The 22,247-nt window shown below is 43.7% G+C and overlaps 2 protein-coding genes across 7 annotated transcripts in view; one reads left to right on the top strand and one right to left on the bottom strand.

The window, feature by feature from the left end:
* The window catches only part of PANK2 (pantothenate kinase 2), a 35,956-nt gene extending 17,166 nt beyond the window's left edge, over positions 1-18,790 (top strand). For 5 of the 6 annotated variants that reach the window (XM_036826623.1, XM_036826626.1, XM_036826627.1 and 2 more), the window contains 5 exons: positions 539-715; positions 3,969-4,092; positions 6,194-6,319; positions 10,058-16,514; positions 16,856-18,790. In XM_036826623.1, the coding sequence (XP_036682518.1) occupies positions 539-715; positions 3,969-4,092; positions 6,194-6,319; positions 10,058-10,108 (478 nt within the window). In that variant the 3' untranslated portion in view covers positions 10,109-16,514; positions 16,856-18,790. Of the gene's footprint in view, positions 1-538; positions 716-3,968; positions 4,093-6,193; positions 6,320-10,057; positions 16,515-16,855 lie in introns of those variants that run through there. The other variant, XM_036826629.1, reaches the window with a different exon arrangement.
* A 150-nt stretch (positions 18,791-18,940) lies between these two features.
* RNF24 (ring finger protein 24) overlaps positions 18,941-22,247 on the bottom strand; it is a 134,846-nt gene continuing 131,539 nt past the window's right edge. The window contains exons 5-6 of the mRNA XM_036826640.1: positions 20,549-20,628; positions 18,941-19,784 (exon numbers count right to left, since the gene is read on the bottom strand). Coding sequence (XP_036682535.1) covers positions 19,646-19,784; positions 20,549-20,628 — 219 coding nt within the window. The 3' untranslated portion in view covers positions 18,941-19,645. The remainder of the gene's footprint in view (positions 19,785-20,548; positions 20,629-22,247) is intronic.

Genomic DNA, 22,247 nt, shown 5'->3' on the forward strand with positions numbered 1-22,247 from the left:
TCACTTGAGGAAAAACAGGAGCTGGGGATTGGGATAAACACGTTTTTGAACAGGTGTCAGTTAAAGAATGAGAGGAGTAATTTTGGGAGAGAAAACATATTCATGGAGGAGTTCTAGTCGGGTAAGGGGGGCTGATGACCCAGGGTGACAAGATGCTTGGATGAGGATGACTCGGGGCTTGCACTTGGAGAGAGAAAGGGAAGAGGTGCCACCATGGCCCTGGTGGGCTGATCTGCACCTGAGGCTCCTAGTACTCAGCAGGTGACCAGACTGCATTGGGGACATGGGTAAAGAGGCGGGCCCTGTGTTTTGCTGCTTTGTTTGCTTGGCTTATGTGAATATGGTATCTTCAAGGTGTCCATTAGACACTTTATTTTTATCTTTTCACAGACTTGTTTCCTACTTAGTGGCATCTGCATGATTGGGATGGGGCAGGAGTGGGTTGATAACATGAATATATGGTTTTGGATTCATAAGTATTACCTTCCTATTCTTATTTTGAAAAATGTTATAATACTATGTTTGTTTTTAATCACAGTCTTGGAGGAGGAACGTTTTTTGGTCTTTGCTGTCTTCTTACTGGCTGTACCACATTTGAAGAAGCTCTTGAAATGGCATCACGTGGAGATAGCACCAAAGTGGATAAACTAGTACGAGACATTTATGGAGGGGACTATGAGAGGTTTGGACTGCCAGGCTGGGCTGTGGCTTCAAGGTAAGGGAAAGGGGCGTGTGTGCTCTGAGAAATACAAGATATACAGTGGAATATTATCAGCCATAAAGAAGAACAAAATAATGCCATTTGCAGCAACATGGATGGATGGACCTAGAGATTCTTATACTGAGTGAAGTAAGTCAGACAGAGGAGGACAAATACCATATGATATCACTTTATATATGGAATCTAAAAAAAGGCTACAAGTGAACTTATCTACAAAACCAAAATAGAGTTACAGATGTAGAAAATAAACTTATGGTTACGGGGGGGTAAGGGGTGGGGGAGGAAAAATTGGAAGATTGGGATTGACACATACACACTACTATATATAAAACAGATGACTAATAAGGACCTACTACTGTATAGCACAGGGAACTCTATTCAATACTCTGTAATGGCCTATATGGGAAAATAATCTAAAAAAGAGTGGCTATATTTATTTATATAACAGATTCACTTTGCTGTACACCTGAAACTAACACAGCATTGTAAATCAGCTATACCCCAATTAAAAAAAAATACAGGAATAAAATATTAAGTATTGGGTATATCTTTTACCCTTTAAATAGCTTTACATACTATGAAGTCACCTGTTTAAAGTGTGCAATTTAGTAGTTTCTAGTATATTTATAGAATTTTGCAACCATCTTCATAATACAATTTTGGAACATTTTCATCATTCCAGAAAGAAACCTTGTATCTGTTAGCTGTCACTCTTCATTCCCCCACACATAGTCCCTAGTAAACACTAGTCTATTTTCTGTCTCTCTATGGCATCATACAATATGTGATTTTTGTGACTGGGTTCTTTCACTCAGCGTAATATTTTCAAGGTTCATCCATGTAGTAGCATGAATCAGTACTTTGTTCCTTTTTACTGCAGAATAATATTCTTTGTATGGATATAGAATGTTGTATTTATCCATTTATCAGTTGATTATCTTGTGGGTTGCTTCAACTCTTTGGTTTATTATGAATAATGGGGCTATAAACATTCATGTACAAGTCTTTGTGTGGACATATGTTTTTAATTCTCTTGGGTATATACCTAGGAGTGGAATTGCTGGGTCATATGGTAACTCAGTGTTTAATCTTTTGAGGAACTGTCAAACTGTTGTCCAAAGTGGCTGTACCATTTTACAGTTTCACCAGCAGTATATAAGAGTTTAAATTTCTCTACATCCTTGCCAATACTTGTTATTGTCTGTCTTTTGGGTTTTAATTGCCTTAATAGGTGTAAGGGGATCTCTCATTTTGATTTGCACTTCCCTGATGACTGATGATTTTGAACATCTTTTAATGTACTTATTGGCTCTTTATTTTCTTTGGAGAAATGTCTGTTCAAGTCTTTGCTCATTTTTTAGTTGGATTCTTTGTCTTTTCATTATTGTATTGTAAGAATTCTTATATGTTTTGGATACAGGTCCTTTATCAAGTATATAATTTGCAAATATTTTCTCCCAGTCTGTTGGTTGTCTTTTCACTTCCTTGATGGTGGCCTTTGCAGCATAGAAGTTTTAAATTTTGATGAACTCATTCTTATCTGTCTTCTCTTTCATCACTTGTGCTTTTGATATCATGTATAAGAAATCATTGCCTAACCTAAGATCATGAAGACTGACTTATGTATTTTTTTCTAAGCATTTTATAGTTTTAGCTCTTACATTTAGGTCTATGATCCATTTTGAGTTCATTTTTGTGTGTGGTGTGAGGTAGAGGTTCAGATTCATTCTTTTGCATGTGGCTATATAGGATATATAGTTGTCCCAGCACCATTTGTTGGATAGACTATTATTTTCCAGTTGAATTCTCTCGGCCCCTTTGTTGAAAATCACTTGACCATAAATGTATGGGCTTATTTTTGGACTCTCATTTCTATTGCATTGATCTATATTTCTATCCTTATGCCAGTACCACCCTGCTTTGATTACTGTAGCTTTGTAGTACTAAGTTTTGAGACTGAGAAGAGTGAATCCTTCAACTTAATCTTCTTTTTCAAGATTGTTTTGGCTAACCTGGGTCCCTTGACATTCCATGTGAATTTTAGGATCAGCTTGTTGATAATCTGCACCAAAAGGCAACTGGGATTTTGACAGGGATTGTGTTGAGTCTGTTAGGTCACTTTGGAAAGTATTGCCATCCTAACACTATCAGGTCTTCTGACCCAAGAAGATAGAATGTCTTTCCATTTAGATCATTGCTGTTATTTACCAATGTTTTGTAGCTTTCAGTATACAAGTGTTATTCTCTTGGTAAATATATTCCTAAGCATTTTATTCTCTTTGATGCTATTATAAATGGAATTGTTTTCTTAATTTCGTTTTTGGATTGTTTAGAAATACAGTTGCTTTTTTGTGTATTGGGGCACATGGTTTTTAATAATAGAAAAGGCACTCATATACATGTTTGTTTACTAATTTTAGGTACTTTGTAAATGCTGTAGATTCCATTTTCTATGTTTGTAGCATCTGCTCAATGATAATCACTTCCTTTTCTGATTGGTTGGGTTTGTGATCAGGTCATAGTTATTTATATATCAATTCTGCTGGTCAGGTACTTTGAAATACCTCATCTTCTAGGGAAATCTGAAACTCTGAAATAGTTTACTCAGGGACTCAGATGTCAGATAAAGCAGTTTACCAGATGTGAATGTGACCATTCAGCTGAGTGGAACAGCTATGCAGTTGGGGGCGAATTGCTAATTGAGGCATCTTCCTGAAACTTAGCCTGGTTGCAGAAGGAGCATGGTGCCTTCAATGGATCTGAATGTGCAGATACGTGGCGTCAAAGCTAGATTTCGGTTGAAACCACAGGGAAAGCCATTTGCTCATTCAGAATGCTTGAGGTGTGGGAATTCCCTGGCAGTCCAGTGGTTAGGAGTCCGAGCTTCCACTGCAAGGGCCATGGGTTTGATCCCTGGCCAGGGAACTAAGATCCCACAAGCCATGCAGCGTGACCAAAAAATAAAATAAAATAAAACTTCATTAAAAAAAATATTTGAGGAAAAAACTAAAAACTAAACTAAAATAAAATTCTGTGTCCTATTATTTAAAAAAAAAAGAATGCTTGAGTTCTTGAAGTTGCATTTCTATTTGAGCAGATGCTCTGTTATTTTGTAATGTAATAAAATGTTTGAATATTTGAACAATGGTGCCCTGAAAGTAACTTTTGTCTTAGTAAAGTAACATTAAGTTCTGTTGAGCTGTGTTGCCTTTGGTTTAGCAATGAGATTTTTTTTTTTCCATCATAGCTTTGGAAACATGATGAGCAAGGAGAAGCGAGAAGCTGTGAGTAAAGAGGACCTTGCCAGAGCGACTTTGATCACCATCACCAACAACATTGGCTCAATAGCAAGAATGTGTGCCCTTAATGAAGTAAGGGGACATGGATTTTTTTAGTTGCTCTGAGGAAAATACAGAACTTACTTTGTGGGCCCCGCCTTGTATACGTCTGTTTTCTCTGAACAGTGCCTAAATGTAGTCGTAAGTGGTGGAGTTTGTTTCATTGGCAAAGTTAAAACGTTTCACATGTAGATTAATCTTAATAGATTTTTTTTTCCTTACTCAAGATAAACACTACTACTATCTAGAAGTAGAGGAAAAAGTAGAGGAAGGTAGGGAAGGTAGCCAGTATTGCAGATGATGGGGACTGTTGGGTGGTGGTGATGGATGGCGATGCTGAATCTAGACACCACGCCCACTGTTGAGCTCTAGAGTCCCTGGGAATGAATCCAGAGGAAGGCACTGAAGCTGGGAGAAGACTGAGTGGGCCGAGGCATGCCCACCCTGCTCCCCCTCCACTGCAGCAGAGCTGTCTTTGTGCTTTCAGCTTCTTTACAGTGCTGCCTTGTAGCATTCAGGTCAAGCAGCATTGTACAGGGCTATGAAAGAACTAAGAATGGCCTTCCCTTGGGGATCCAGTTGGTGCAGCTGTATAGCTTATCCCTATTTATACACTTTTGTTTAAAATTATTCTTTTAAATAGATAATATAAGCATGTGACTTAAAAAGGCAACCTCAACAGGTACAAAAGGATTGTCTCATTTTTAGTTAAAAATACTGTATCAGCATGAAGAAGTTAAAAATTCTTTATTTGAATATTTTAACACTTCTATTTTCTTTGTTGCATGTTCCTTTAAGTCCTGTGCTTATGTATTTTAAGATATTTTAGTCGGTGTCCATACCATTCTACGTTTTTTACTTAAATATTATAAATTGCATGGTTGTATATTTAATTTCTTTTTATGTCATAAGTCATTCACATAGAACTGGGCATTTGGTTGCTTGCCGATGATAGCTCTGCAGTAAAGCATTTTTAAGCGTGAAGCTGTTCCTTGGATGGATTTATTCTTGATAAGAGACTTATTCAGGAGTGAGATTTCTCATCTAAAGAATATAATATTTATGAATTGTGATAGGTATTGCCAAGATGCTTTTGCACAAGGGCTGCACCAATTTAGATCATTTTTAGCAATGAATGAATGGATTGGTTTTACCACAACTTAACTAATATTGGGGGTAGAATTTCAGTTAGTTGTTTGTTTTGCTAACTTTTTTTTTATGGTGCCAATTTAAAATACAGTTTTATTTAAGACATTGCATTTTCCACTTACAATACAGTGCTTATAAAGTGCAATGTTATTTCCTTTCCCTGTGTACATATTCACTGTTCAAGTATCAAGAACGCCCAGTTGTTTACTATAGCAGCTCAGCTTTAAAACTGCCTTGGAATTTGCTACACATTTGGGTCCTTCAGTGTTTTTTGTGAAACAATGCTAAATCTATACTAGGTTGGCTTAATCGGCCTCTTCAGTGGTGGGCTCGGAGGAGGCACCACCAGATGGGGGAGCTCGGCCCCTAGGCATTCCTCCTGGTATGTATGCCTCCTGCACTCTCTGGTACAGCTTGGTAATGATGGAGTTGCAGATTTTTTCCAGCTCCTTCTGCTGATGTTCGAATTCTTCCTTCTCCGCAGGATGTAAGATCTTGAGTCCCTCAGACATCCAAGGAAGGAAGCTGCCAACATCTGGAGTTCTTTGCTAACTTTTAATGGATCTAAAATTTTACTTTTTTTGCTTACTTAGTGAGGTTGAATTTTTTTGTCTGTGATATTTCTTGTATAATTTGCCTATTTGTGTTACTTTTCTTCTTAGAATTGGGTCTTAATATTTTTTTACTTATCTGTATAAAACTTTTTATTTAATTGTAGTTATTGTTTATCAAATTTAATTCAAATGCTTTTCCTAATCTGTATTCTCCTGTGACATTTTCTGGCATACTTTGAAGTAGGTTTAGAGTTGTCTGGGGATCAAATTTAAGTAGCCCTGGATCAACTGGATTAAATGTAAATACTTTTTTTTGATCAGCAGTCAACTTGCTGCTAAAAACTATGTACATGGTACTCTCTTTGGGGTAGCTTTTATGAGAGAACAGAAATTAAGATGAAAACTAATTGCCTTTTTTTTGATGTGCTCAGAACATTAACCAGGTGGTATTTGTTGGAAATTTCTTGAGAATTAATACAATCGCCATGCGGCTTTTGGCATATGCTTTGGATTATTGGTCCAAGGGACAGTTGAAAGCACTTTTTTCGGAACACGAGGTAAGCAGACTTACTTCCTGTGACACGTTACCTTCATAAAGGGCATGCAGTTCATGCTGCGCTGGAATTTGAAGCAGTACTTATTTGTTTCTGTACTTGTATAATATGGGTTAACTTTGGTCATGTTCAAAAGCTGTTTCTTACCTGATTTAATGTAAGGTAGATATTTGGTTAATTTAATTTTGAGCTTCAGCAGTTTTAAAGAAGAAAGTCTTGATGAACAGCCAGCTATATTACTGATGCCATATTCTTTTCTGAACCGTCCTTTATATTTTCCCCATTGCAATTTGCACTTACTTTGTAAATGCACTTACTCTGAGTTCTTTTTTCATTTTTTGATGTCAGTTTTATATGTATTGATATAGTTCATGTGCCAGTTTGCCAGTTATTTAAGACGTATGTTCTAAAAACAACTAGATCAGTAAAAAGCATTCCAGGATTAGAGCCACACTATCATAAGAACTTAACACATAGACAGGCTATGTGGAAAAGAATAACTGAATTGCTCAACCTGATAATCCGATTTTGGAAAGTGCCTTTCTGTTTTTCAGTTTGAGGAACAGAACCAGAGCTATGGAAGGGACTTTCTCTTTCCTCCCCTTGGTTGTGTGGGGCAGTTGGAGGCTTTCAAGTGTTAAAGTGGATTGTAGATAGTGTTATCATGAACATTTTTCAGAATTGTATTTGCATATTTACTTTAACAGTGTTTCTATGAATTGACAGAAATCAAAGTAGGATTTGAAGTAATATGAAGAGATTGTTTTTTCTTTTAAGGTTGCTTTAAGTTTTTCCTTTTAAGTTGCTTAAGTTCATAGTTAAAACCCAAAGTGCATAATTCCCCATATTAAAAAGCTTAAAGTTTAAGTTATCTAACTTTCTTTTTACCTCTAATCTTATTATATTAGTAAATCGGTACTGAATTATCAGTTTCTTATACCTTTTATATGCATCTTGCTTTTTGTGATCTTTGACCTGTTTTATTTTGCTTAATATTAGAATAAAAAGAAACCCTGTTTAATGTTGTATCTTAGTATAACTTGCCTCCTGCTGAGTTTCTACCTCTTTTGAACCTTTTTCAAGGCAGAATGTGGAGGTTTCTTAGGTTAACTTTTTTTTTTTTAACTTACGTCTTCATATCATAATAATTACGACATGAACCCTTTATGAAGTTTTGTTTTTCGCATTTTGACTTCCTCTCTGGTTAGCCTGTTGGCTCTGTCTCTGTGTTTTCCATTTACATTCATGCCTCTGGCTCTAATGTCGATCTCTCCGTACTTGTGGAACTCTGATTATTTTAGGTTCTCTGAGTCATGAAATATTCTCCTGTCTGCACACTGAAGTCAGTGTGTCTACTGTTGTGAAAGCTTTGTATAGATTCTTCTCAAGCCTTTCTCTTTCATTGTTTACTGTTCTCATCTTACACTTCTTGGCTTGTAACAACCTCTGTCTTTTACTAGATAGTAGGTTTTGGGTCTTCAGTGGAACTAACTATAATGGTTAACTTTATCCCTTCTTCTTTTGTTGTAAAATAAAACACAGATACAGAAAACCACTTTATGTGTAGAGCTATCTGTTACAAAGTGAACACCCTTGGGACTTCCCTGGCAGTCCAGCGGTTAAAGCTCTGTGCTTCCACTGCAGGGGGCGCAGGTTCCATCCCTGGTCAGGGAACTAAGTTCCTGCGTGCCGTGGCCAAAAAATTAAAAAAAAAAAAAAAAGAATAAAGTGAACACCCTTGAATTCTATCCTCTGGCTGTGATTGTGGGTTTCTGAGTGTGGCTGAGTCTTGCTCAGTTGTGTCCCTTCTACAGTTTCTGACTTTCTCTCATAATACATTCATGTGGCTGCTTATTTATTTATTTTTTATTATTTTTAATATTTATTTATTAATTTGGCTGTGTCAGGTCTTAGTTGCGGCAAACGGGATCTTCGTTGTGGCATGCGGTATCTTTCTTTTTGGCATGCGGGCTGTTTGTTGCAGTGCGCAGGCTTCTCTAGTTGAGGTGTGCGGGCGAGTGCATGGGCTCTGTAGTTGTGGCGCACAGGCTTAGTTGCCCTGCGGCATGTGGGATCTTAGTTCCCTGACCAAGGATTGAACCCGTGTCCCCTGTATCGGAAGGCAGATGCTTAACCACTGGACCACTGGGGAAGTCCCTGTGGCTGCTTACTTTTAAAGCCAAAAAAAGGTGAAAGGGCAGGCCTCTGTTGTGTGGCCACATGTTCTTTGGAGAAGCTTTTCTTGGAAAATAGACTAAACCTTAGTTATTTATATTTCAGAGACTTATCATATTTTTTTTAAAAATAAATTTATTTATTTATTTATTTATGGCTGCGTTGGGTCTTTGTTGTTGTGCGCGGGCTTTCCCTAGTTGCGGCGAGCAGGGTCTACGCTTCGTTACAGTATGCGGACTTCTTATTTTGCTGGCTTCTCTTGTTGCGGAGCACGGACTCTAGAGTGCAGGCTCAGTAGTTGTGGCGCATGGGCTTAGTTGCTCTGTGGCATGTGGGATCTTCTGGACCAGGGCTCGAACCCGTGTCCCCTGCATTGGCAGGCGGATTCTTAACCACTGCACCACCAGGGAAGTCCCTCATACATTCTTCTAATCCATAGCAGGTCTTCCAGGATCTTCCCATATTCCTTTTTCAGTCACTTCTCTCTTTCTTACAGTACTTTACTGTCTGATTGCATCCTTTGGAGACCTTGATGGATTCTGTATCATTGTACGATTATTCTCTGATTCCTGCTGATTTCTGCCAGTATGGGTTTTGCCTCATTTTCTTTTATATTTAATCCTGATTTAGGTTTCGTGTTTGGGTTGTCATGTCTTGGTTGTGTTTGGCCTTGATTGCTTACTTCAGGAGATGGTCCTGTAATGTCTTCCTTCAGCTGCTGCTTCTCTGTCTCATGCCTCTGCCTTCCCCTCAGTTGCTTCTGTTCTTCAGATGTTGCTCCTCTGTCCTCACCCTTCTCTACACGTTGCCTGAAGGTTCTGTTGTCCACTTCTCTGCTGCTCACCTCTGCCAGTACTGCCCTGACTGCTGCCCCACTCCAAATCCAGACATCCGGTGACTTTCTGGGTGTGGCTGCTTGGCTGCCAGGGGCACCTCAGCTTTGCACATCCTGTATGGAACCCCCTTCCTTGATCTTCACATCTCTTGCTCCTGTGTCCTTGTTCACTCAGAGGTGGTGTGACCGGATGTGTGGGAGGGACATCAACATCTCTGCCACCCTCATCCCCTTCTTCAGGCGAGTCGTGAACCCATCCCACCCCCTTCTTTCCACCCTCAGCCCAGGCAGCCCTCTCCCTCTGTGACCTGTCCCCGCTTCTCCTTCATTGCACTTCATGTCTCATCTTCCCTTCATCCCAGAGTTGTCTGGAAATGCTCCAGGCCCCTGTTGCTTCTCACTGCCTCATTCCGCAGGAGACGGCCCAGGTACTGTCCTTTACCAGGGGTAACTGGGCCGCTCTGGGCCTCATAACTTGTGGATCGCCAATTGTGGGCTCTGGTCTGGTGTGCCAGAGTGTCCTCCCCCCCTGCCTAGGAGCTCTGCAGAGCTTCTCTGCTCCCAGGCTGGCCTTGGGCTCAGCAAAATGGGAGTCAGGAAATGGGTGTCAGGAATTAAGGACTGTGTTGGCTTTAATGCTTGTAATCATATTTATGGTAATTTAAATAAGTCAAAGGAGAATTGCTCTTATTTTTCTTTCTTTCTTTTTTTTTTTTTTTTTTTTTTTCCAGGGTTATTTTGGAGCTGTCGGAGCACTCCTTGAGCTATTGAAGATCCCCTGATTACCTGGGGAGGGGTTCCTGGAACCTTCCACAATGGGATCTGTGGACTTGTTTTTTTAAGAGACTTACTCAGTTTTATGATTGTGTACTACCTGAATCAAAGCGATAAAGGACAAATGTATTTTTCTAAGTCATCAAGATAAATCTTAATAACCAGTAAGGAAAGATATATATTAAAAAAAAAAAAAGTGGACCATGTCCATGTCGGTGAGAATTCTCTGTATTTAAGTTGCTCTTCAGTATATCTTTGTTCAACTTGCTGTGTATTTTTGAAATTCAGCATCACTCTGTGGAGCCACTTCAGGAGAGGAGAGCTGTTCTGTGTTCAGCGGGCTGTGGTTTTGTGTCCTGTTGAACTAGCTAAATGTAAGGCAAGCTGTTGATACTATGTATTATAATCTAATCACAATTTTGTCAGTGTGGCCTTGGAGATCATCTTCTGTGCATTAACTCTGGTGTGCATTTAGCTTGTGTGAACGTATTGAAAAACATGTTTCAAGGTTCTACAGACTTATTGGGCAGGTTAATTCTGTGCCTGTAACTTTAACAGTTAAGCAACTTTTGGAAGGGGAGTTCCAGCTTGTTTACACTTTAGATCCTGGGAAGGTCTGTTTGGAGGGAAAGGACTTCTCCCCTGGGCAGAATTTCCTTGGATAGTGGAGGGATAATTGATGTGATGGAAGTGAGTAAGCTAGTAGAAAAAGCACATCTGGAAGACTAAAAGCAGACAAAGAGGGCTGCCAGTATCGACAGCTTTTCAAGGAGTGGGGGGAATCTGGTTATTTCAGGCTAGTAGAAAGGGAGGAATTGAGGTGTCCATTGATTAGCTCATGGAGAGCAGGGCGGGGCTCTCCCACCTTCTGCTCCCTGCCTTGTGCTTGCTGGAAACTGCCTGGGAGGCTGGCTCAGTTGGATCTAGTGGAGGGGCTGCGTGTGGGAGGCTGAAAAGGCTGCTTGAGGAGAGACAGGTTTCTAGATGGAGTCTTGGTAGAGGTTGGCTGCTTCCTCTGGGCCGAGGAATGGAGCCAGCGTGAGCCCGTTCGCTGCCCATGGAGACCCAGGTTGACCTCTGAGGCCTTGTGGGGTCCCACCTGCTCTCCCCGCAGTTACTGTGCTCACGAGGCTGTGCCATTGCTTTTTGTGGGTCGTGTCATGCAGCCCTTGTCATCTCCACAACTTAACAGAGGAGGAAACCTGCCCAAAGTCACACAGCTAGAATCCGGCAGAGCCCCCTTTCCTCTTGTGCCTTGAAGTCGCCTTCCACCTCCATGGATTCACCACTTCCTGCTCTTGAGAAACTGCCTCTGTGACTTCTCTTTGTGCTTTGTGCTCAGCCCATCCTTTTACTCCAGTGAATCTCGTTGCTAAATTTAATGGACATTTCATGTTCTCATCTTCCTCAGTTCTAACACTACAGACCCCTCTTGCTTTTCCTTCTATCTCCTAGGCCACTTTGTCTCTGCCAATTTATTCTCCACTGAAGATAATTAGATATTGCTAGCCCTCAGGCTCAATCCTTGATCTCCTTAAGCAGTCATCAGCACTCACCTTGACTGATTTCTAAGGTAGCAGGTCTGGCCCAGCCCTTGCCTCTGAGCTCCAGTCCCAAGGCATTGACTGCCTTCTCTTCCCTCTTTACCCTTCCCCTTTCCCCCTTCCCTTCTCTTCTGTATCTCCAAGGCCATCTTTACACAGAAATGTCTCCATCCTCTCCTCTGAACCTCCGCCAGCATCCTCTCCCAGTTTCCTGCCATTTCACTACCTCCAGTTTGTGAGATGCATGTAAACTCAGTCTTTCGTCACCACAGCTACCACCCTGGTCTAAGCCACTGCCCTGTCTCATCTCAGCAGTTACCCCTTCCAGTCAGCCCTCCAAATACTAGCCTGAGGGTCCCATCCCACACTCCCCTACTAGAGGCAGTGGGGGTGGTCGTGGCTGTGATCATGGTCCAGGTGTGAAAGGAAGGTGGTCAAACCAAGATGGGAGCAGTGGATGGTCAGGTAGAGAGAGATGCTTTAGAGGGTTGAGTTTAGAGATGTGGAGACTGGAAGTGGGGGAAGGAGGTTCTGTGAGGGCACCTAGGCTTGGTGGGGAGACTTGGTTTTGGGCTGCCTGATTTTTGATGCCAAATAGGTAGCTGGATATTTAGGTCAGAGACCTGAGAATGATGTGCATGTAGGTGGGTAAAATGTAGGTGGGAATTTAGTGAATCCCAGGGTAGAGTGAGAATAACAAGAGATGTGCAGAGAAGGAAAAGGCTGCGAAGAACACTGAAGAGTGGTCAGAGGGGACTAGCGCAGGGGGCCTGTTGCTCAGGAGACTTGAGGGGAGAGGAGCTCTCCAGGCACCTGCATTAAGAGGTTTCAGAGGTGGCACAGATTTGGTTGCAGGGTCATGCATGGCCTTGAGGGGGAGCAGTTTCCCTGAAGCTATGGGGCCAAAACTGAGCAGCAGAGGTCCTAGTGAGGGTTGATGAGTAGAAGCAGTAGCTGCCACAGGATGGCTTTGGACCAGGAGATGTTTTTTTCTCCTCCCAACAGAATAGTTGGTATTTCCAGACCTGGGATATAGCTAGAGGGTGAGGTGTGGGCCAATTCCACCACTGCAGCCCTCCTGAGCACTGGTGTCCACATTTGGGAGACTGCTTGACTGTGTCCAGCCACACCTGTGGTGCTGAGGCCAGGGTGGCAGGGGGTCCTTGGCTTCTCTGCCTTCTCCCTTGCTGTGACCTGGTGCTCCACTTATCACCCGTGACTGGCACCCCACTGGCACCCCACACCATGGGAAGAGATAAGCCAGGCTCCTCTGTCACAATCACCTGTTGCTGGTGACCAGTTCTGTTTGTTCAGAACCACTCTTCAGCTCTTGCTACATGGGCTTAAGTGGGATGTGGGTGACCAAGGGTGCGTACATGCTCAGCACAAAGTATTTTTAAAATCTGCTTTTTATTTACATTTAAGTCAATTACATGCATGTCTTATTTTTTAAACAAGAGTAATTAGCAAAATGCATTAAAATTTTAAAATAGCAATTAAATATACAAAAATATATAGCTTACAAAAAACTGCGAATGTTTAAAAATATTCTGCTGCATAATTCTTAGTGTACAAACATGTCTATGAAACCTGAGGCTCAGCATTTCATAAACCTTTTTTTGAGGGAGTTATATGATATCTAGTGAATAAACCCCAATGGGCTTAAAACTATAGGACTAATATCCACTCTTTCTGGCAAAGATCTGTTAAGAGACCCAGAGATGACAGTTCAGGAACACTCTTGGAAGACTGAGCTGTCACCAGGAAGGACTTCCTAACACTAGCCCCATCTGCCTCTCCTGCTCTAGCAGGGGGTGCCTGGGAGGGAAGGGGTGGATGGAGGGATGGTGTGCACCTGGCCCGAGACACAGGTCTGCCAGGCTTGTACTGGCCCAGGGAGCTGAGAGGGGCTTCATGGAAGAATAGACAAGTCCCTTGACACTGGTGGGGCCCACAATGTAGGTACATGTCCCTGGAGCAGGGAGGCCCCGACACTATAGCCACAGAAGTGAGCACTGGGTCGGTAAGCCAAGTGTGCTGATGCTTGGTCTAAAAGTGGAATAAAACTCTGCATCTTGCAACAACAATTTAGGCTCTGAAGCTGAACTGGAATAATAACATTTACTGAACAAGCCCCTCTGTTTTCCTCATGTTCCCAATCAATGGAAGCACATTCCATGGCATGTGGGAGCCTTCGTTAATCTACTAAACGAACATGACCCAGCATTTTCCAGTTATCAACTGTAAATTCTGCCAGAATTTAGACACTTTCATCTCCTTTACTCAAATTCCTAAATGCTAATGATGAAAGACAAGAGGTTCATCAAATGACAGAAGAGTGGAGTTTCACATACGATTCCTTTCCAAGTTTCAGGTCAGGGGCCCAAGTTGCACTTTTAATCTAGGGAATCCCTGGGCTGCTGTTCTGTGTGGCAGGATACCAGGGAGGTGGGTGAGGAATGAGAGGCACAAGTCCATGCCCCTCCCCCCAAGGCTGCCTGGAGGAAGCAGCTTTAACCTGGATCTCCTGCAGGGGCAAGAATGAACTTAAATTTTTTTTTTTTTTTAAAGAAAATGTTGGTGGGATAATTTCTGTTGTTGAATGGAAAAAATGTTGGGCGAGGAGAAATTCTATGGGAACATTTTCTTTTTAGTGTGTTCATAAAGAGTGGGAAGGGAAAGGGAGTAGGTTCATGAACTTGAACATGAACGTTCAGCCATATCTGCTGTTAATGCTGAGGCAGCTGACCACCTATTTGCTTAGCAACATCTGAGACATCTGCCCCACAAAACAGAAGGATGCCTCAGCCTTCAGTTACTGCTGCTTCTCAAACTCCTACCTCAAAAAGATGGGCTTGCCTAAGAAACCATGACAGTTGTAGCCAGACGTCACTGCTGGGCTCTTGGTCCTCACTTGAAACTGGATTGGGGGGTTGGGGCATGGCTGCAGCCTGTCCAGGCTCCTGCAAAAGCTGCTGGACTGTGCTGTTGCTTTTGGCTATGGAGCCTGCTCTTGAGTGTCCTGCAACAGACTCAGAAAGATAGGCTGGAAACTGGTTGTGCTGTCTTGTTATTTGGGCATCAGTGGTTAGGGTCAGGGAGGGATTGTAGTTTGATTGGGATAGCAAACTAGAATTTCATCATGCTGCACTCAGTGGAAAATATGCCTTATTCAAAAGGAATGTGATTATAGAAACATCCCCCAATTCTGGGCTCACCTTTTTACAGATATTCTGACTTATGGGATGGTTCTTCCCACATGACTAGGAATGTTCCTTGAATATACTTGTCTGGTATTACACAAGTAAAAAAGAAAAAAAAATTATACACATACACACAGTTGATTCTTGAACAATATAGGTTTGAAGTGAGGTCTACTTACTTGTGGATTTTTTTCAATAAATACATTCTACACAATCCAAAGTTGGTTGAATCCTTGGATGCCGAACCGCGGATATGGAGGGCTGACTGTAAAGTTATGCACAGGCGGTACAGGGGGTCAGCGCCCCTAACCTGTGTTGTTCAAGGGTCAACTGTGTGTGTGTGTGTGTGTGTATATATATATATATATATACACACACACACACATACACCCCACGCACATGTAAATGTGTGTGTACTTGTACATGTATAAATAATCTCTGGAAGAATCCACAAGGAACTAATAGTGGGTGCTCAAGGGGTGAGAAACTTGGCTTGCTTGGAGGTCAGGGATGCAAGGAAGACTTAACTGTTGATGATTTGTGAACCACTTGAAGGGATTACCTATTCAAAAAATTAAGGAATATTCAGCACTGAGCAACCATGTTGGGAAGCACCGTGGGCAAAGGTAAATGGAAGTGACTAAGGAAGATCAAAAGGGGAAAGGGAAGGGAGCCAGGTGAACTGGGACCCAGGGGAGAGCCTCTACATCTCAGGAGGCTCTCTGCTGAGGTGGTTTCTACCGGGACAACAGAGGAGCCCCATGTGGCCAGCATGATGATGTCACCTAGTAGCACCAGCCCCCATGACACTAGGCCTGCCTGCTGGGCTCCAGACATGGTGGCCAATTCCCCACAAGAGCTGGTGGGGACACCCTTATTACAATCCCTGGGTGGGCGGATAAGGAAACAGGCTTCGGGAGGCTAACTTGCAGGAAGGCACGTGGCTAGTGAGTGGCAAGGGGGTGATTCAAATCAAGCTGAGCACCTTTTCTCCTCAGAGCTCTGGAGATGCCTCCCCGTGTGCATTTCATAATTCCCAGAAAACCTCTCAGAAAAACAGTTACTACAGTTGTTCAGGGTAGCTTAGCAGAATGGGACCAGGCCATGAAGATGATAGGCTTTGGAATGGGTAATGTGGAAAGGAACAGGGCGTGAGGTCATTGGTTTGATGGATTTGAGGGGCTAGGCACTGGGGAAAGGATCTTTGTCAAGAACAGGGTATTTGGCAATGGTGTGAGGTCCCCTGTATCCCTCAGCCCAGACTTCCCCATGGGCCACCTGCTCTCATCTGGCCATTACTGTCTTGTCCTGTTCCTTGGCTAGGGCCTTAACTACTAGGGATAGGCCTAACCAAATCACTGTGGCAAAGAAAAGCAGCAGATGACAACTAGCATGTTAGGCCTACTCAACCAGGAATCAAGTCAGGCTGGTTTTGTTCCCTGTTCTAAAGCCAGCTGAATTCAGCTGTACCCCTAGTAACAACTTGATAATGATTCACCCACCCATAGAGTCCAGTTGAGGCTGAGTTTTGCTCCACTAACCCATAGCACGCAACACCCAATCTCTGAGTTGCTTAAGACACATTAAGATGAAGTTAAAAAATCACGTTACCTGCCAGTGGCTCAAAAGCAGACCAGAGTCCTCACGTGTCTACAGATTAACAAAAGGTCAACAACTGGGCTTCCCTGGTGGCGCAGTGGTTGAGAATCTGCCTGCCAATGCAGGGGACACGGGTTCGAGCCCTGGTCTGGGAAGATCCCACATGCCGCGGAGCAACTGGGCCCGTGAGCCACAATTACTGAGCCTGCGCGTCTGGAGCCTGTGCTCCGCAACAAGAGAGGCCGCGATAGTGAGAGGCCTGCGCACCGCGATGAAGAGTGGCCCCCACTTGCCACAACTAGAGAAAGCCCTCACACAGAAACGAAGACCCAACACAGCCATAAATAAATAAAAATTAAAACAAAACAAAACAAAACAAAAAAATCATTAAAAAAAAAAAAAAAAAAAGGTCAACAACTCATGGAGATAGATTTGGACAGGGCAGCCTCACTGGTCTCACTGTGAGGTGTGAGCTTGATCAAAGAGTATTAAGGGATCCTTAACTTGTTCTTTAAAAATAATTTTTTTTGAATGGAGATTTGACCTTGTCCTTCACATAAAACTGTGATTTTAATCAGAATTAAAGGAAGACATAAACCCTGGCCGTCCTCAGTTACAGCAGTGCAGCACAGGGACGTTCTGGAGGAGGACCCAGATGTGGGGAGCAAACACATTCACATTGTGTTGCTAAGAGTAATAACTACTGCAGGTGACACTGGCCATGCTGCAATAGAAGGACACCAAGCCAAGAAAGGGAAGATGAGTACAAGCAGAGTGAACACTCTTAACCACTCCAGTGTCAAGCCCCACCTTAGTAGAAGAGCTGGGTTTTTAAAAGCCCTGCACATTCACAAGTGTTGAGGTCATGGTGTAAAGCAGACCCATGATGGTGCCTAGTGGGGAGTGCACAGCACTCTCAAGCTTTCCTCTAATGGATGGGCTTTGAATGTCTGGTCCAACTGGCCTTTAGCTGTGGCACTGTGAGATGAATTAATTTGCTTCCCTACAAATACAGGGACTTCGTGAGGCTGTCTCCTTGGTACTGATGCACTGAAAGGCTACAATCCTACAAAAGCTGTGAGATGAAATTATTTGCAGTATAGAACACAAGAATACCTCCTTTGAAGGGAAAAGTTCTATTTCCTATTGGAACCCCATAACTAAGAGGTGACATTCGTCCCAAAGCCATTATGTGAAAATGGTGAGTGTTGGCTATTAGTGAGGCTAGTCCAAAGTAAGCCTATTTCTAACATTGGTCATTGAAAACATTTCACTATAAACTGGGTGCTTTGCAGCATTCAACTCTATTGTGCTACAAAATAGAGAATGCAGAAACAGGGTGAAAGTAGGAGTGTACAAATACTTCTTTTCATGGGTGCCAGACAGACTAAGGCTTTCATATAAAAATATTCCACACTTCCCTTGCCCTGTTTAAAGAAGCAGTCCAGTTAGCATACCACGAATAGGTCACATGTAGGGTACAGCCAATTCTGACCAACTGGATTTGTAATTTCCCAAACTGGATTCTGCCCAGCACTTTTCTAGGCTAATGGGAATTTTCCTCCTCATCTGATCCCAGCCACCTGAGCCAAGGACAGGTTCCCTCGCCCATTCTAAGACGGTAGAGGCTGGATTCCAAGAAAATTCCTGGAGACATGCCATGAACAGAGTAGCAAAGTTTCCTCCACTCTCTCCATATCATGCAGGGTGTATTTCCAATGAGAAACTGCCCCCACTCACACTTGTGGGATGGAGCAGAGAGGCAAAGCTGTTGATGAGGAGTCCCACCCCTATGATGGAGGGAGGTGGAGAGCAGGGCTGTGAAAGAGAACTTTCTATCGGACCCAGTGCTGCTTCACATAGCTAACATAAAATAGTCATGAATCCTGCTGGACTCTGAGTCATTTCTAGAAAAGTTGGGCAGAAAGAGCCAAAGAGCAGCATGCATTTCTCCGCTATAAAGACACTTTCAATTAGTTATCCAAGTCCAAATACTGAAGCATGCACCAATGGTGAATAGCCTTGCAGGAGCTTCCTGAAACTATTCACAATTTCTAGCGTTTCCCTGGCTTCAGAATTACATAGGGATCTTATTTGGGATACTTTAAATTGTTAAGTCAATGATGGGCATTTTCTTTTGAGTAGAAAGAGAGATAGGGCAAGAGAGGGAAGAGAGAGAGAAGGATGGGGAGAAGCAAGGGGGTTAGCATCCTCCTGTCAGCTCAGCAGGGCCAGGAGGACTGGCCGTTATCAGTAAGATGCTCCTCTTTGGAGCCATGTGAGGGGCTTACAGCAGCTTCCTACTGAGGGAGTGGGCCAAGACCAGCAGGTACGCTGGAACCACACTGCATATGTGGGAATGTGGGCAGCACCCTGAGGCCCCCAGGTCATACAGCGACAGCATGGGCTCAGAGGCCCACTCCCTGCTGGGGCTCCTGATGGCGGCTTGGCTGTGCCTCACTGGTGAGTAGGAGGGGAAATAAGAGGAAATGGCTTTTGACCAGACCTTTCCAAGCACATCTAATGTTTTTAGCTTAGATGATTTGATAAGCAAGTGTTGTGAACTTGAGGCAGGACCAGTGGTGACGGGTACTGCTGCTTTTTTGTAACCAAAGCCCTTGGGTTCCAAGATGGCCTTATCAAAGGGACATAACGTGAAAAACCTTGTTGGCACTGCCTCTGGCACTGCAGCCGGTTGTGCTTGGGCTGAGGTAACCACTGTTTTCACTTGGCTCAGGGGCTGCCAGGAGGGTTTGCTGCTGCAAAGGCATGCATGGTCTGCATAGAAGCTCATGTGTCCACAGGGTCGGGGTTGGGGTGGCTTTAAAGACCTGCCCTCAGTTCCGTTCTCTAACACTTGTGTTTATCATCCCTTCTGCTTGATATTCACCTTGACATGGAGATAAGTGTCTGGAGACAGAGTGCAATGGAGTTAGCAAGAGACCCTCATGAGGTTTCTTGAACCAAACCCGCAGGCTCATCTACTCCTCTTCTCTTGGCATGGGGTAGTGCAGAATACTCTGGTTGTCACAAGACCCAGAAGTCTCGGTTCCCAGCCTAGTTGGCCCAAGAGTTCTTCATTAGACAAAGGAAGCGGCAGCTGGTGCCCCAGGTAGAGCAGCCAACACAGAGACTGCTTGTGTTCCTCCTGGCTCCACGCAGACATTGGCTCCTGCAACAGTTTGATCCTTGTGATGAGCTATACAATGTTCTCTGCCCCGGGGAGGGGGCCCTGTGGGGGTCCACGGTCCTGCTTACTATGCAACTGGGCCAGCTGCAGAACTGGCATGTTGCACAGTGGACATACTTTGCGAACCTCCAGCCACTTAATAAGGCACCTGCAGAATGAGACACCACAAGAAGGAAGATGTCAGTCCCATGCTCGTGGCACCCCTTGCCCACATGCCTCACATGTTGAACATATCTGTTGCTCAGAGGTGGGGCCTGGAGTGAACAGCCAGGTCCCGAAGAGTTCTACCACTGGGTGGAGAATGCATTTCACCCTCTGGAGGAACCAGAGACTCCAGTTTTCCAAGAAGCTACAGTCAGTATGCTATACCCTCAGTCATACATGACTTCTTAAAGAATGAAGTACATTGAAGAGGGTGGTGGGAAGGAGGAGAAATGAAGTTTTCTAATAGAAATACAAAACACATAAAATTGCAAGAGAAGGGGGAATATTAAATATGTCTGTAGGAAGTGGGAGGAGATGGTCCCACACTACTATTTACATTCAGACGTATTTATTTTGATTTAAAATAACTATGGTTTTGATTAAGTTTTTAGGAAAGGAAACTCTCATTGGAAAGTTCCAGTAAAACAGCTCTTTATAGCCTGGGCTCCAAGGAGATGTGGGCTTGTCTGGCGCTCTGCCTGAAGTCCTGCCTTGGTATTCACGTTCCACCACCCTGATCCCTCCTAATGTCACACACACATAGACACACACACACACAAAACAGCCTGTAGGGCGCTTCCAGCTTTCTGCATTATAAACCAGTCATGAAGCCATCAAACTTGTCTGGCACTGCCCCAAGCCTACAAGTGAGTTGGTCAATGTGCCTCAAACTCAGGTCCTCTTAAATAATTCCACACCAATACTCACTTTCTGTGGAAGGCATGCTTACATGGACAAATCCCCAACTCATCTCGAGGCTTGAAGTCTTCTAGGCACACTGCACAGAGCTGAAAGACAGATTCACAGATGAGGCAAAGTATCTGCTAAGGACTCTCCCAGGCCAATAAAGTGCAGGCCCCCAAGGCCCAGCCATTTGAAGTTACTTCCAATGCCCCACAACTCTATAAGTGAAAGAAACAGGCTCGAATGGGCAAGGTCTTCTGAAGAAGAATCTCCTGCTCTTCCTGTCACGTGTCTTCAAGATGGAGGGCAGATGGGAGAAGACAGAAAGCAAGAGGCAGGTTCCTTTACTTCAGTCCATCAGAAGAGTCTGACTTAGGTTTATTCTCACCAGATAGACTGAGCATAATGTACTTTTCTGTGCTATGCCAAGGGGCTGACTTTCTGCAGGGAATGCTCTGCCTGCTCAGCAGCAGGGCCCCTGAAGGGACTGCTCGCACCCTGGGGCAGGCCCTGGGGCTCTCCTTTCTCCAGTTTTCATAACGTGGAAACTATAAACCATGGCACAGCCTGCAGTAGTATGCTTCTTGCAGTTCCTGGGGCCCCTTACTTTGGCACTGTCCTTCTGTCAGTGTCTGTCTTTGTCTTACAAAATGTTGTTATTCAGGAGTCACTGAATTTAACTTTATGAAAATGTGCAGATGGGGCAGGATTGCTCTGACAGGTGGCTAGGCTCCACTGCTTGGAAAGAAGCCTTCTTCAAAGCCAGATGCTGGGTTCCAACCACTACTTCTTGGGCACTTACCAGTGCCCAGGGACACCAAGTATCATCCCATTTACTCACTTTACAAATGGGGAAACAGAAACTCAGAGCAGTAACCATGTTGCCTGAGGCCATGCTGTTGGTGAGTGGCCAGGTCTGGCTAGGGACCCAGGTCTGTTACACTTTAGTCTGCCCAAAGCTTGAACTCCTCCCTGCTTGCTTCCCTGTCCATCTCCAGGGTTCCTGGTTCAACCATCACCATTTCTTGTCCAGACTGCTGACCTGCCTCCCTGTCACCTGTTTCTTAACCTATAACACGTAACCCAGTATTCTTAGGTTATGTGACAGGACACGTGGCTCTTGGTGTCCTGTGGCCAGTGCTGTGGCTGTAGGTCTTCCAACACCCTTCTCCAGAGAGCTCTCAGGGCCTTGTGTATATAGCAGACAAGATCTTCACAGGAGGAGGAGAATGGATAACTGTCTTATCAGATTTGGCATTACTGCTGAGACAGCAGGAGAGCAGGGAGGAAGGCAGGACAGATGGCTGGCCTTGGCTCGGACACCCAAGCTGTGTGACTTCTGCCATCATGATGCCTCTCAAGCTCTGTTGCTTCATCTGTAGAGTGAGGATACTACATACCCCCAACCCCCTGCCTGGGACTGTCATCAGCTCAGGTTGGGGGCAGGCCTGAGGAGGCAGTAAGGCAGTCTACCAATACCAGTTTTTATTCACATTTAAATTTAGTGATGGGAGTACTATTTTCAAGCCTATTTTTGTTTTCTGGAGGAAGGTTAAGAACAAGCTGTGGGTAAAGATGAGAAACTAGCAGTTCCAGCCTTGGGATGATCCTTTTTGGGCTTCTGCTTCCCATCTGTAAAGGGGGAATGATGTTCCCACCTCCTACACTGTGTGAAAAGGTCCTCTGGCCTTAACCCAGCTTCCCTCCCAGCATAGCCTTCTGA

This window comes from Balaenoptera musculus, chromosome 15 (assembly GCF_009873245.2).
Source record: "Balaenoptera musculus isolate JJ_BM4_2016_0621 chromosome 15, mBalMus1.pri.v3, whole genome shotgun sequence".
Taxonomy (NCBI): domain Eukaryota; kingdom Metazoa; phylum Chordata; class Mammalia; order Artiodactyla; family Balaenopteridae; genus Balaenoptera; species Balaenoptera musculus.